The sequence below is a fragment of the Falco cherrug genome, chromosome 5 (genome assembly GCF_023634085.1).
Source record: "Falco cherrug isolate bFalChe1 chromosome 5, bFalChe1.pri, whole genome shotgun sequence".
Lineage (NCBI taxonomy): Eukaryota > Metazoa > Chordata > Aves > Falconiformes > Falconidae > Falco > Falco cherrug.
In genome coordinates, this window is record NC_073701.1 from 51,974,901 (window position 1) to 51,988,763 (window position 13,863).

The window sequence follows — 13,863 nt, forward strand, 5'->3', positions numbered from 1 at the left end:
CAGATTTATTTTCTGTTACCTGTTACTATATACTCCACTTGGATTTCAAAGAATCATATTTTAACAATATTCCACATGAGCTATAAATAAAACTTACAAAAAAAAAGTTTACCAAAGTTTTCCAAAGGCCTGATATTTATTGGAAGCGTTGTCCCTGCCACTGTGGCAGAAGTGAGAAGAAAGGTCTCAGCTTCAGCTCCATAAGACACTAAAGGAATTCTGGAAAAGTGAAAGCATTAACATCAGTTATTTCAGCTGTTTGTAGCGAGCTTTGGAAACAATGCACAAACCCAAAACATTAGGCCACCATGACACAACCTTATCACAGTTTGAGAGAAAGGCAAAGTTGACAACGAACAAAACTTTTCTTCTCACATTTAATTTCAGGCTTGTATTATTGCCTAGCTGGTAAAACAGTTTGAACAAGGTATGTTATGTTAAAGCAATAAACATTTGGCTTTCTTCAAAGCCAAACATAGCACTGTAACAAACAATCTAGTCCACATTTGTAGACTATACTACTGGAATACTGATTTAGTACTTCAGCAGAAGAATAATCTTTTCTGCAGAAAAATGATGAATTGTCTACACAGCAATTTAGTAAAGGCTTCTTTCCTTTTACCGAACTATATATATACTTATTCAGACTCGCTCAGCAAACCTTGGATGAAACCAAGAGTTTAGTTATAGATCTACAATTTCAATTTACCACCGAGTAGGAATGAAATCTTCCATAAGGAAAAGTACATGTAAAAAACCTAAAATTTATTATTTAAATCCTAGGTACAACTTTTAATTATAGTTAAAAATCTCTTTACTTGCTCTTTTGTCTTTAGCCTTTGTATACATACCTAGAGTACAGAGGTATGTATTGAAATTAAGATTACAGACAGAAACAAGTTCTTACTGTGTTATTTTAAAACCAGTTATTTTTTATGCTTCTGCTTTATATTCATGAAAACATCCTTAGGGTATGTTTTAACATGCATCTGCTCTCTGACAAAAACCATAAATATTTTATGCTGTTTTGTTTGATAGAACCCCTCTTAACTCTTTCTAGATGCACTTGTCTGTAAACAATTGCAGAAAGTGTTAGAACCAACCTGTGGAGAAGGGGGTTCAAGGTGGAAAATCAGAATCTGACTGATGTTAAAGCAAACAATCTGATTTCTAGTGATAGAAATTATTTAAAGAGCACATTGAACTAACTTCCAAATAGAATATATATTTGAAGTCACGTTTCTGTGAAAAAGTGACATATTATGATGCACAAGTCATGGAGTTACTAAGCTTGTCTCAAGTACCAAAAAACCATGAAGATATACAGAAAAGAATCTATTGTCATAAGAACAGCCTGCAGCAAATACACAAAAATTTAACAAGTTACATGCGAACACTATTTAGTTTTATGATGAAATGGTACCGTTTTATGAGCAAACAATATTCTATCCAAAAAGCAATTTGAATTAATTGAATTCCAAACCTGAAGTATTTCATTAAGTTCCTTTGCACTATGAACCCAAAGCACATACCTTTCAACTCTAGGAATCACAGATGAACAGGACAATTCCAATTCCTGTCTCTTCTGTCTGATCACTGTATTGACCTCCATGAATTGTGTACTGAAATAATGAAAAGTTAAAAAGAATAACTTTGTACTATGGCAATTTTGTATTTCGGTATTGCTTCTATCAATGACTTTTTTAAAAAAAATTAACTGTATTACAACTTTCAGCAGTCATGATGAAACGATGCACAGTTACTGTTTAAAGGGAAGAAGCAGTCACGGTAAATATAACACAAGTCCTAAATAAACGAGGCAGGCAGAATGGAAAACAGGAGGGTAGATGTGTCTTCTGGGGAGTTGAAAGATGAAGAAACTTTGCATCCTTGACAAATTAATAATCTTGCATGCAGACTGCTGAAAACATTCAGACACAATGATTTTTTTATTAGGCCATATTATCCAAATAATGTTTTTCTAGACTGTTCTTTTTCTTCCATCTTCTCAACCAAAAAAAATACCTTTTTTTGTTTTTATTACAGCCATTCTGAAGTATTAGGCTCATTAAGCAAAATTGCTTCATGTATGTTTAAAGTATGCCTCCTGGAGTTTGGAGTCAAGAAAGAACAGAAAAAGATTGTTTCTGATATGAAACAGAATATTTATTGTTAACTGTTCTGCTAACTCCTGTTGTAGGTCTAACCTCTTCCTACCCAAGGCTTCAATTCAGCAAGGAGTTTAAATATGAGCTAAAAATAAAACTTATTTACTCCTATTAAATCAGTGAGATTAAAAACACACACTTCAGTAATTTAGTGCTGAACACATGACAAAAATTGGGGTGTGCCCTTAAAAATACTAATACAAAAATTTGTTTAAACCTTTAACTGCTCTTCATTAATGACTATAAACCCAGCCAAACTTCAAAATACTTTGAGGCAGAATATAAAGATAGAAACAGAAGGAACCACAGCATCTACAATAAAGCAACCCATCAGTTTATATTAAGCATTAGTATATACTAACCAGTCATTTCTACAGCTAAAAAAGGATTCTTCATTGCTACCACCAGCCAGAAGCATGCTGAAGAAATTAGTTCTGAAGCACTCATTCCAGCAGGTCTCTCTTCTGGGCTACAAAAAAAAAATAAAATAATTCTGAATTAAAGACATCCAAAATAAAACAATTAACATTTAATACATGAAGATGCACCAATGTGCATCTAATGTAAATAGCTGGGATTCTCCTTTGCCTTCAGGTAGGATTAAAAAATTGAAGACTCATTGGCACATATGTTTACTCGGCCCTCACATAAAGGCACAATACTCAGTCCACTTCATATTTCAACAAATACACCACCTTCTATTTCAATTGTTAACAATGTCTAGCCACCCGCTGTATGCTAGTATATTGCCTTTTGCATGGTGTGCAGTGAACTCTGTTGCTGTGTACTGGGCTGGCTGCCGGGGCAGGGTGTGTGTGTGTGTGTAAGATCTAAACAATGAACCTCCAGACACTCTTCCCAGACTACCAGACTGACACACTCATCTACACTGACCCATTTTTGCCATTTATATCCTTTCACCTAAAGGGTTTATGCCACCTCAAATCTGACTAAAACATTCCTGTTCATTCCCCATGGCTGGTATTTTAAGATGAGAACTTACAGAGTCTTTCCGTCATTTTCTTTTGTATGCTATCTATATGTATTTACTCTGATGAAAAATAAACTTCATAATGGTTGACAATATATAGATATGTGTCAAGTATGCAGCCATTATCCATATGCTCCATCAAACCTGGGCAGAGAGCTGCTTTTGATGGGAACATGCCCTATTTAATCAGTGTGCACATTCAAAGTTTCTCCTAAAAAGCTGTTCAGTTTTATTTTTAAAATACTGTAATTCTGAACATTAAGATTCTTTCTCCATCTACAAAAGCTATCCAGATGTTCCACAAATATCCTTATAAATTGGTTGTTAGTAAATCAGTGCTTTCTTTTAAATTCTTCTGAACTTTATTGGAAAATTGAGTCCTGTACCTCCTCCTGAATGTTTTTAATGTCTCTACTTCTGTTTTTGCACTTTTTTTTTTTTTACAACTTGTACCATTTGAGACATTAATGCTATTAAATAGTGCACCATAAATCAGTGAAACTAGATATGAAAGCATTCACCAAGCTTGAGGTCAAACTAGAGGTTTATCTATCATTAAGCTCTATCCTTCCAGTTCAAAACCTCCTCAATTCCACGGAAAATACCTTTAACTTTATGTGGTAACAGAACCAAAATTTCTGAATACCTGACTCGGAAGGGAAGGCTGGAGCCAAAGACAGCCTTGAGAAATATGGTGTATAAGCACTCAAACAAAAGTGACAACTTGGGCCACCAGCAACTGAAAAGACACAGGATGTAGTACGTGTCCATATACTACATGAAGCAAGGCAGCAGGCAAGAGAGGAACCTGAAGACAGTTTTTCCTCCAAATGTTTAAACTTTAGGTAAGAGAGAAGGATGAATAATGACGATGACATTTACACTTCAGAATGAAATTTATGGCCTAAAACTATTTCATGCAAACACATTTACGTGTACAACTATAAGAAAGAAAGCACTGACCACAAACTTGTCTCCCAGAGACAAAAGTATTTTTGAAAGAAGGGAAGGCAGAAATCAAACAAAAGAGCCTTTATAGCTCCTTATAAATTCTGCATATTATAAGCCTATGTTACAGGCTAAAATTTATGAACTAAACAAGAAACCTGGAAACACAAAGATTATTGGGAGTAATCTCCCATTAAAAAATAACAACTTGATGCAAGCTGTAATATCCATGGCTTATTCATACAACAAATTGCTTGGCTGATTATAACGATGTATTTTCATGAAAATAATGAAGACCTTCATATCCTTCATATAATAGTACTTGGCTAACAGCTTGTAGCTGATATAATCTTCTTTTGGTGAAGAAACATGAAAACAGAGTAGGTACAGTACCTTATAATGTAAAATTCTAATCTAAACAAAAATATTCACCACCACAAAATGTCGTTTAATCTGAGAGAGAAGCTAATATAACTGAGCACTATATTCTAGTTACTTCCTTCAAGACAAAGAGAGACAAAGTAACAGTTTGGATTATACTAAAATTAACAGAGAAGTTAAGCTTAAAAATAAGCAGAAAGGTAGTTTTAAAAATGCTTACGTGAAAAAAATGCTTACATATGTTTCATTCTCAAAACCAACCTTGTTTATCTTCACAGACAAAGCTTTCTTGTTTCGTTTGTCATACAAAATATTACCTGTATTGAATAAGAAAAAAGCCACTTTGATCTTAACTTTAGTAGCATATTAGTTTTTAATTGTTTGACAATATCATTAATGCAATGAGAGGTTAGTGAAAATGTCTCTCTCAAGTGTATTTACAACGTGTTTACATACAACCTGAGTAAAATTAAAATGCCTGCACCTTCACAATAGCAGTTTTCACCTCTTCAGGTATTTGCTTAGTTTTGTATGTTATGAACACACCTATTGAACAGTATCTATTAAACAAGCCTCTCAAAACAGCAGCCCCAAATACAACTAAGTGTGTCTTGTGTCTGAACTCTCACCAAAAAGCTTCCTGTAAATAAAAGCCAGTCATTAGCTGTGCACCGACTCTCTGATGCAGAGAATGACTTCAGGCTAAAACCAAATCCATTTCACTTGTGACTTGAAATTGAAGTGAAGAGGCAGTCTTTCTAGTAAAATAAGAACAGTAGTTTCACATACTGCTATTTTTCTCTGAACTTCCACGCCTCTATATTCCTTGCTATTTGGTTTTCATATGCAAATGTAAGCAATTAAAAAAAGAAAATACTGGCTCACCAAGAAAAATTCTAGAGTTCCTTAATAAAAAACTGCAATTCTAGCAAATGGAGGACAAATACCAACTTACTGTATTTTTTCTTCACAACTTTGCTTAATTTTGTTGTTAATGGCCCTCTGTCTGGACATACAGCTCTTCTGCAAGATTAAGAAAAGATATAAAAGTTATTTCTGGGCATATTTAAGTTAAGAGTACACACATCAAACAAAATCAGGTCTTATTTTAAGGAATTTTTATTTTGCACGTGTAAGTAACTTCTGACCACCACTAAAACTGAATTTGCAGCATGTGTATCATCTTCCATATACTAAAAGCCACAGTGCTTCAAAAAGCTTACAGATGTAAAAAAAAAAAAACCAAAAAAAAAGAAATCAGTTTACACAATTTGCGTAAATCTGAATGCTTGATTTCATGGCAAGATATGAAAGGTATTATAACCTGCTTCCATAAATACTTTCAAGAATATCAAAGTCAATGGCGATTCAGAACAGTGAGGCATGAAGATCAATTTATCTTACTCATTTTCTATTAAGAGCTAAAAAAGGTAATTTACATCCAGTTATCTTTTCTGTAGCGAGTATGTTTCAAATTCAGTCTGGAGAACTCTGTATATATTGTATATTCCATTAAACACTGACTTCAGATTATCACAATTTAGTGAAATTTGTCTGTAATTCTGAGCTTCCTCTCATACAATGCAGCAAATGTGACAAGATAAAGTTTCTCAAAACAGGAACAGTATTTTCGCAGTTCCATCTCAAACCAACTAGAATAAAATCAGTTCTTGACTACAACTGTGTTTTATAGTAAAACAGGAACACTACCAATGTTTATGATAACATGCAAGGAAGGGGATGTCTGTTTAGATAACCAAAGAAAAAGCTCTATATTGTTACAATATGATCTATCCATAAAATCTGAATTCAAATTAGTAAGAAATTGCTTGAAAAATGCAAATTTCAGAGCAAGATGCAAGAAATATGCTGTTCCTTACTTCTCACTTGCTGTTGTAAGTATTCAAGTGGTAATTACATCAGCGTTAAAAGTAAAGCTAAACTGCCACTGACAGAAAAAAGTTTTTTAGAATAAACTTGATTTTTTAAAGATTTTTCTAGGGTGTACACTTTAAAACAGTTCTTATATTTTTATATTTATATAAAATATATTTGATATTTATATAGTTTTAATATTCCATTAGAACAATGGACAACCAACCTCATAAAGCTTCTCATTTTTGCATGGCTATATTTTCCTTTGCTGCAGGCACAGTTTTCCTCCTCTTCCTTCCTCCTCAGTTGTTTTTTAATCTGAACCTGTATTGAAAAATAAAGTCAATCCAATCTAGAATCTCAATACATACGGGCTTTAAATTTGTTCAGGCTCTTAAGGTCTACAGAGAAAATAAATTCAGAAGGCCTTGAAACTGTTTCAAAGAATTACTTTGATGTCACAGTTTGAAGATTTTATTTTTTTTCATTTGTTTTTCATGAAATGGAAAAACCCCCACCTTGATGTGTATATTGGCTATACCAAAGACACATACTAATTCCACAAGACCAAAAATCCCTGAACATTCAGACTGCCATGGCAAGTACCTCAAACCTACGCACTGTCTTCCACTGAGAATTTGGAAGCCACATTTTTTTTTAGACTAAATTGGTTGATCTGAATACACAAGGTTTAGCTTGGGAAAATGCTTGACTACCACTCAATTTCAAACACTTCCTCATAATTAAAAACACCTCATTTTCCTCCAGAGTAAAATAACTCAAGGATTTTATGTAACTTTCCCGCCCCCCATCCATCTTCAAAATTCTAAGCAAGCAATACAATTTTTACTACATACTATGAAGTTACCTCAATGGCTACACTGCAATTGTTTGTGTTAAGATATCTTGTATTTCCTCATTCTAGAATCTTGGCTTTACATGCAATTCCTCAAGCTATTAGCATCATAATTATGAACATCACACAGGAATAATGCCAGTCTCCTGTTAATGCCACTGCAAGTACTGACCACTGTGTCAGCATTTCTAATGGTACACATTCCACCTACCCCTACTGCTCCAGCGGCTGCTTTGCAGAGCAGGGCCCTTGTTCTCTGCCCACCTGTTTACACTGCAGTTCTACAAAGAAACTTTCAAACTGTATCACAATACAGCCTTCACACTCTTCCAAATGAAATCTTCAGTTTACCTAGTTTCAGCTACAACTTCCTTGATTCTTTAGAAATAAAGAAGGTAAAATATGCTAGCATAGTTTTCTATGAGAAGGAAGTATCTGTGGCTGGTCAGTGCGTTTCCTTTGCAGGTGACTACCTGGGCCTCTAGAAGCACAAGAAACCGATACTGGGAACCTGTTCTCTAAACATCACAAAATGCAAACCCGACAGCTTCAGAATTACTTTTAACCATAATTTCACCAAAGAATTTCAAAATTGGATACAGAATTATCAGCATCTTTCTACATACATTTTCAAGATCGTTTATCAGAATCAAGTTTTATTTTCCTATTTCATAAACTACTCTCCACAGCAGTATTATTCAGAAAAACTGAAAAAAAAAATATCAGAAATTTACATTGAACAAAGCTTAACATTAACTAATTCCTCTTGCCTTCATGTGTTTTTGTCTGTGAATTAAGAGGCTGTTAACACACAAGATTCACCTTAGCTAAAATAAAATAAAACGCAAGATTGCATGCTAATTGATATAACACTTGTTTACAAAATCTAGTTAAAACCCACCATACTTCTGTTCTTGGATTTATTAGGAACATTCAAAGATAGTATAAAGTAGCAATAGTAGCTTTATCATTATTATTATTATTACTGTAAACGCTTGCTTTGAAAAAATAATTAAGAATAGTTCCTAGCTTCAAATATGTAATAGAAGCATCAAAGCAACAATTATTTTGTTAGGAAAGATTAATGACCGCAGACATATGAATAAAAGGCTGCAGCATAACTTGGGCATTCCTACAACTTAAGTTATTTAAGAAAATAAGTCTGGAACTTACCTTTATCTGCTTTTCTAATGCATCAAGCCTGCATACTGCTTGAAATGGTCTGCGATCAATAGGACATGAAGCCTGTGTCTGAAAAATTATTTTTCTTGTTACAAAATCTGTAGTAAGTTAGGAGCAGTCTTCCATACTTATATTTGCTACTACAGTAGCTTACAGAAACACACAAAATTACAACTTGTCCACAATAAGAATGTAATTGCACACATTATCCACACATTCAGTATTTTGTTTCATGTAAGTAGATTTCTTCTTAGGGGAAAATCTAAAGGAAACAGGAATGTAACTCTGAAGTTGTGTTCAAACAAATAAAAGCATTTTGCATCACATTAGCTACCTTTTTTAAATCCCTGTTAGGTAACTGATTTTATACCAATATGAAAATGTTCTTTTCATTTCTTGTTCTTCTAATGTTTTATTTCTTAATGTTGTTCTCAACAAAAAGTGTGCTGGGTCATGCCCACAAAACTGGTAAGAACAACAGGAAACAGGGTAATACTTTCCTTCATCTTGCATATGTATTTGACTATACATTATTTTTTTTTGCAGCTAGCAGAGAGAACAGATTCCTATGTGTAAGACAACTACAGTTTTACAAATCACTTTGCAAGAAAATGGAATTGAAGATTATTTTATGCTCAGTTTGATGGAAATACAGATTTATTGTTTTTTCCCCAATCACCTAAATGCATTCTTACTGAGGCTGCACTAAGTCAGATAACATTTTATTGCTCTGTGCATGTGTGTTATCCACCGTAGAAGAGGGAAACTTCAACTGAAGCTACACCCAACTGGATCATGTAGTGTTAACTTTCAGGGAAATCCCTATTAGATATTAATTTTTGCTGTTAGAGAACTATTTATTAGTTTTAATTCCAGATATGTGTTGGGGAGGGTGTTGGTGGGTTCTTTTGTTTGTTTGTTTTGGTTTTTTGTCATCCTTCCCCTCCCTCCCCTTCATTCCATTGGCCTTCACAGGCTCAGTTCAGAACCCTTCCAAAAGAAAGAAAAAAGCCCCCACACTCAGCCTCCAGTCCTAATTCATCCACAGAACAAGTAGATTAATTGTATGCCCTTCAGAGGCATGCAGTTTCTGCCCTTAAAAGAATATTAGGGTTTTACACTTTATATTTATGCAAGCAAGATGCAGTATTACAATCGCATAAGCAGCTATGAGAAACCTGCATATGAACTCTGCCCTGAAATTCAGTGTTGAACTTCATTCCTGTCTTTCTATTGGGGCTTTTAATTTTCCAGTTCATTCCATTCTTTTCTCAATTTCAAATAGTGCTCAACTTCTTTTTCACCTACGCAGCCCTCAAACCTTGAGGATTCAGGAAGCTTTTGATTTCAATTGAAGTAGACAGAACAGAAGTTAGATGATTAAAAAAAAAAAACAAACCACCCAACAAAACCAAAAAACCCCAGGCGTAGTTTCATGAACAAGTTGTTGAACAAGAACATACGCTAAAGCCATTACCTCTCCTTTTGATGCTCTGGTATTTTATCCTAACTAAAAAACTTCCCCCTGTTGGGGGATACCATTGTTCCCTCCGGTGTCAGGGGCTTGTTTAAGAAAAGCATATTGGGTAATTAAGCCAGTTCCCTAAGGACTCTGATTATGAAGAGTTTTTGTCCTGTAGTCAACGTAAAGTTAACTCACAGTAACATAGCAGTGTATTATTCAGCTGGGATATTTGATAGCATGCAGTGCACTCTAACTGCTGAATCAGCTGCAAGCTTCAAGGTAAATACTTTGATTCTTAGATATACCAGACTTTCAAAGATAGGTAGGAGCAAGTTAGTTTTCTTAGTAGTTTTCAGTCTCATTTCAGGATTCACCTTAGCTGAAAAGTAAGCTTTTCCAAGAATACAATCTGTTTCTATGTTACATTTACACATGAATATTATGTTCCCAAGTCTAAGTCACAGTAAGTTATGTGTATTTATTGCAATGAAGTATCATAGAGTACTAGCAGCAATCCACATGACAAGCGTTTTTGCTCCACTAGAAAAGTATTCGCTCTTATATGTTCAGTTCTTCTGGACAAATGTTCAACAATTACATACAGTTATACATAGTAGCAGAAAAAGAGGAAAACATTCTGGAAGCATCAAAAGCTACCGTTAGGTTCAGGTATGTTCAGAAAAAGCAGATGCTCTTTCCACTCCTACTCAGTTGCTTTTCATAGCCCTAGCACTATCTGATAGTTTGTAACATATCTCAAGCAAAATTCCAGTAAGGACAGGACAGTCCAATGTGCACCCCCAGGCCCCCTAGCACACTACAGTTGTTGGGTAGCCTGAGGAAAGCTAGAGGTTACTTCATCTATATAACACTTTTGTCTAAACATGCATCAGCTCTCATCTGTCTGCTAACATACAAGACCAAGCCTTTCAAATGGAAATGGAAGAAAAAAAGTTTCCCCTGTTGCTTTTTCTAATGACAAGACTGAATTTGCACTGATACAGAAAGGAGTAAGGGTAAAAAAACCTGACTACATTTTTACAAGAAGCAGTCACGAGGAGTGGTGGCCTTTCACCATCTCTCTCATTTTTGAGACTATGGTTCAGTAACAAAGAAGGTGTTGAGTCTTTAATCCAAGGCAAGTTAGCAGTTCCTCCCTTCTGAGGCTTCTGTTCAGGCAGCATCATAAGTAATAATGAATGTACACTGTCCTTTTTGGGGAAAAATATTTGAAACAAGAAAAAAAGCCGCTGAGGTGGGGTGAGTCCAAGCAGCAGCTATCAATTTTACTATGCACAAGGGAGGACTGTGTGGGACTGGTCACAACTTAGAAAGACCTTCTAAGTCTGCAGTATCTTCCTTTAACATAGCTGTTTATTTACATAGCTGCATGTTTACTACATGCAGAACACGTAGTATTTAATGTAATCATCAAAATCATTAGAACCTCACAGCGGGTATTTGTGACTTGCTTTGCTTTTGTTCCCAACAGTGCTTTTCTTGGAAAATCAGAGTAGTAGCTTAACACACTTCAAAATGTCTTAGATTGCTTTACTCTCCACAAGAAATTACACAGTTTTCACGTTAAAACTGGTAACTCTGCAGTGATTCATTCTTTCACCTATCCTGTAATATCCAGAGAAATCGCATCATAAAATATGTAAAGCATTCATTACACCTGCAACCCCTGAAAAGCTATCCATGAGCACGTGTGTTTGTTCTGAAGTTTTCCAAAGTATCATTTTATAGTACTTGGTTTTGACTATCCTCTAGAAAAATCTTGCTTTAGCTCCACAGGCATAACCTAGCGTTCAATATTCTTGCAACTGCTACAGCACCACATAACTGTGATCTCTGAACTCAAGGAGAACTTATCCCTTATTTTAACTGCATCACTTCAGGCAGCACTTGACCAAAGTGAGGTAGACAAAAGGCTGAAGAGGTTACTATACACCAGCTGGGAATTTTCAGGAAGCTATACAAATAGGTGCAATCTAACCCCAAAACATATTTGGCTGGTAAAATAACTAGATATTCCCATCTCATCAAGTTCCATATTATGAGGTTTCATAACAAGTAGTAACAAGGTAGGAGTATGGAATTAAAGTTGCTGCAGTAAACCCGTTCCTCTGCATTTTTTTTTCCTTCAAGTGGCCCATAATATAGTCTGTTCAACTACTGTACTGAAAAGCTAATCCAAAAAGAAACATGATCCTGCACTCTTTACTGCTTTTTTATTAGAGAAGCTGTTAAACAACAGAAAAAATACCAGATTCTCCTAACTAAATTCAGGCTTAAAGGTGAGGTTTAGACTTTAAAGTAACATTTTTCTGTACATTTCACTCCACCTAGTAATAATAGTACACTAAAAAGCCCACAGTTTTACCTTCAACTTCAGTGAAAAGGGAGACTGTAACACACACAGTAGGAAATACCTGTCCACAGTTTGATGAAAGAAGAGAAGGAAGCATGTAAAAACAGTCTACTTAAGAAAAGCAAGTACATGTAAAGTTTTTTGAGTTATGCTTCAGGAAAGCACTGTTTCTGATAAGAGATGTTGGGTTTTTGGGTTTTTTGAAATATCATTCATGGGTAGTAAAGACACAGAATGCATAAGAATAGAGATTCTAGTCTCAACACCTAATCAACAGACTACCTAGTCACAATTCCAAACAGCTATCTTCTCTCTACCTACATCGTGTAGTTGGCTACCCCTTAACTTCCAATCCAAAATTGCCATAAAGCACTGACAAGTTGTGTCATTGTACGTACTTTGACACTGTATTATTGGAAGAATTATAGTCAAATGCAAAATCACTCATGCAGACATTTACACTACATTTCAGTGGCGTGAACATTGGTAGGATGCTGCATGAATGTACTTGATAAATCACAGCATCACAAAATGGTTAAGGTTGGAAGGGACCTCTGGAGGTCATCTTGTCCAACTGCCCACCTTAAGCAGGGGAACATGTCAAGAACAACTGTATACCACAAACATGTAATTTGAAAAAAGGTATCTAAAGCCTAAATTTTCTGAAAGAATTTGAGTAATACAATTTTTCAGTGTAGCAGTTCTCAGATGCATTGTCTACATACACATTTCCTTGGATGCACTTGAACAAGAAGGTTTTTTTATTGTTGTTTTGGTTGTTAGGTTTAGTGTTTCTTTAAAAACACTGCATATTTGGTTCGTGATTGTAATCTTAATCTTGCCCACAGTGCTCTGTACCACAGATCACCATGGAGCTTGTTGAAACATAAGCCAATTCCTTCCTATATACTTTAGGACAAAAGAAATCCAGATCAGAAAGAATACACATTAAGAATTCCAGTTACCATACAGGTTAAGTCTCTACCCTCAGGAGACTACACATGTGCAGTACACTCTACATAATCAATGATCCAAACCTTATACTAGCACAAAGGAAATTACTATTCTAATAACAGCACATCTGCTAGAAATGTAACACAAGACAGCCCTTTGTGCCAACTGCTTAGCTTTAAGTCAACAACTGATACTACACAGGGCCCTGCCTGAATATGCCCCAATGCTCTGGAGAACTTACAGCTGAACATACTCCACTTTCAAACCCTCCAGATGAGGCAAAATGAATGAGGGAAACCAGGTGCAGAGACAAAGAGATACAAGCTTAGTAAGGGAGGGTCACTGAAATCAAGGTCTCTTCCACAATCATTGTGTTAATGCAGATAGCACACAACCTTTTCTTTAGCACTCCTCTCTCATGATGGTTTATAAGAGGAATTAATAGATAGAGCAAGGATAGAAGTCTTCAGTATATTTATTAGCAGTCTGAAGAACAGAGGGGAAGTTAAAAAGCCTAGAGTAAAGCAGAGTATATTTAATCTCTAATTTAAGATGGTTTTCTTCGAATAGAACACAAAAAAAGTAGACAATTTTCCTCTAGTGCATACAGGCAAGATACTACTGCTGCTAAAGCAGTTGTCTTAGCTGAAGTGATTTTGGCTACTTGCC

The 13,863-nt window shown here is 35.2% G+C and overlaps 1 protein-coding gene across 2 annotated transcripts in view; it reads right to left on the reverse strand.

Annotated features, from left to right (window-relative positions):
- Positions 1-13,863, reverse strand: part of SCAF11 (SR-related CTD associated factor 11) — a 50,940-nt gene that overhangs the window by 15,697 nt on the left and 21,380 nt on the right. Inside the window, exons 4-10 of one of the 2 annotated variants that reach the window (XM_055712210.1) lie at positions 8,393-8,470; positions 6,590-6,687; positions 5,444-5,511; positions 4,750-4,805; positions 2,531-2,637; positions 1,533-1,622; positions 113-219 (exon numbers count right to left, since the gene is read on the reverse strand). In XM_055712210.1, the coding sequence (XP_055568185.1) occupies positions 113-219; positions 1,533-1,622; positions 2,531-2,637; positions 4,750-4,805; positions 5,444-5,511; positions 6,590-6,687; positions 8,393-8,470 (604 nt within the window). Of the gene's footprint in view, positions 1-112; positions 220-1,532; positions 1,623-2,530; positions 2,638-4,725; positions 4,806-5,443; positions 5,512-6,589; positions 6,688-8,392; positions 8,471-13,863 lie in introns of both variants that reach the window. The other variant, XM_055712209.1, reaches the window with a different exon arrangement.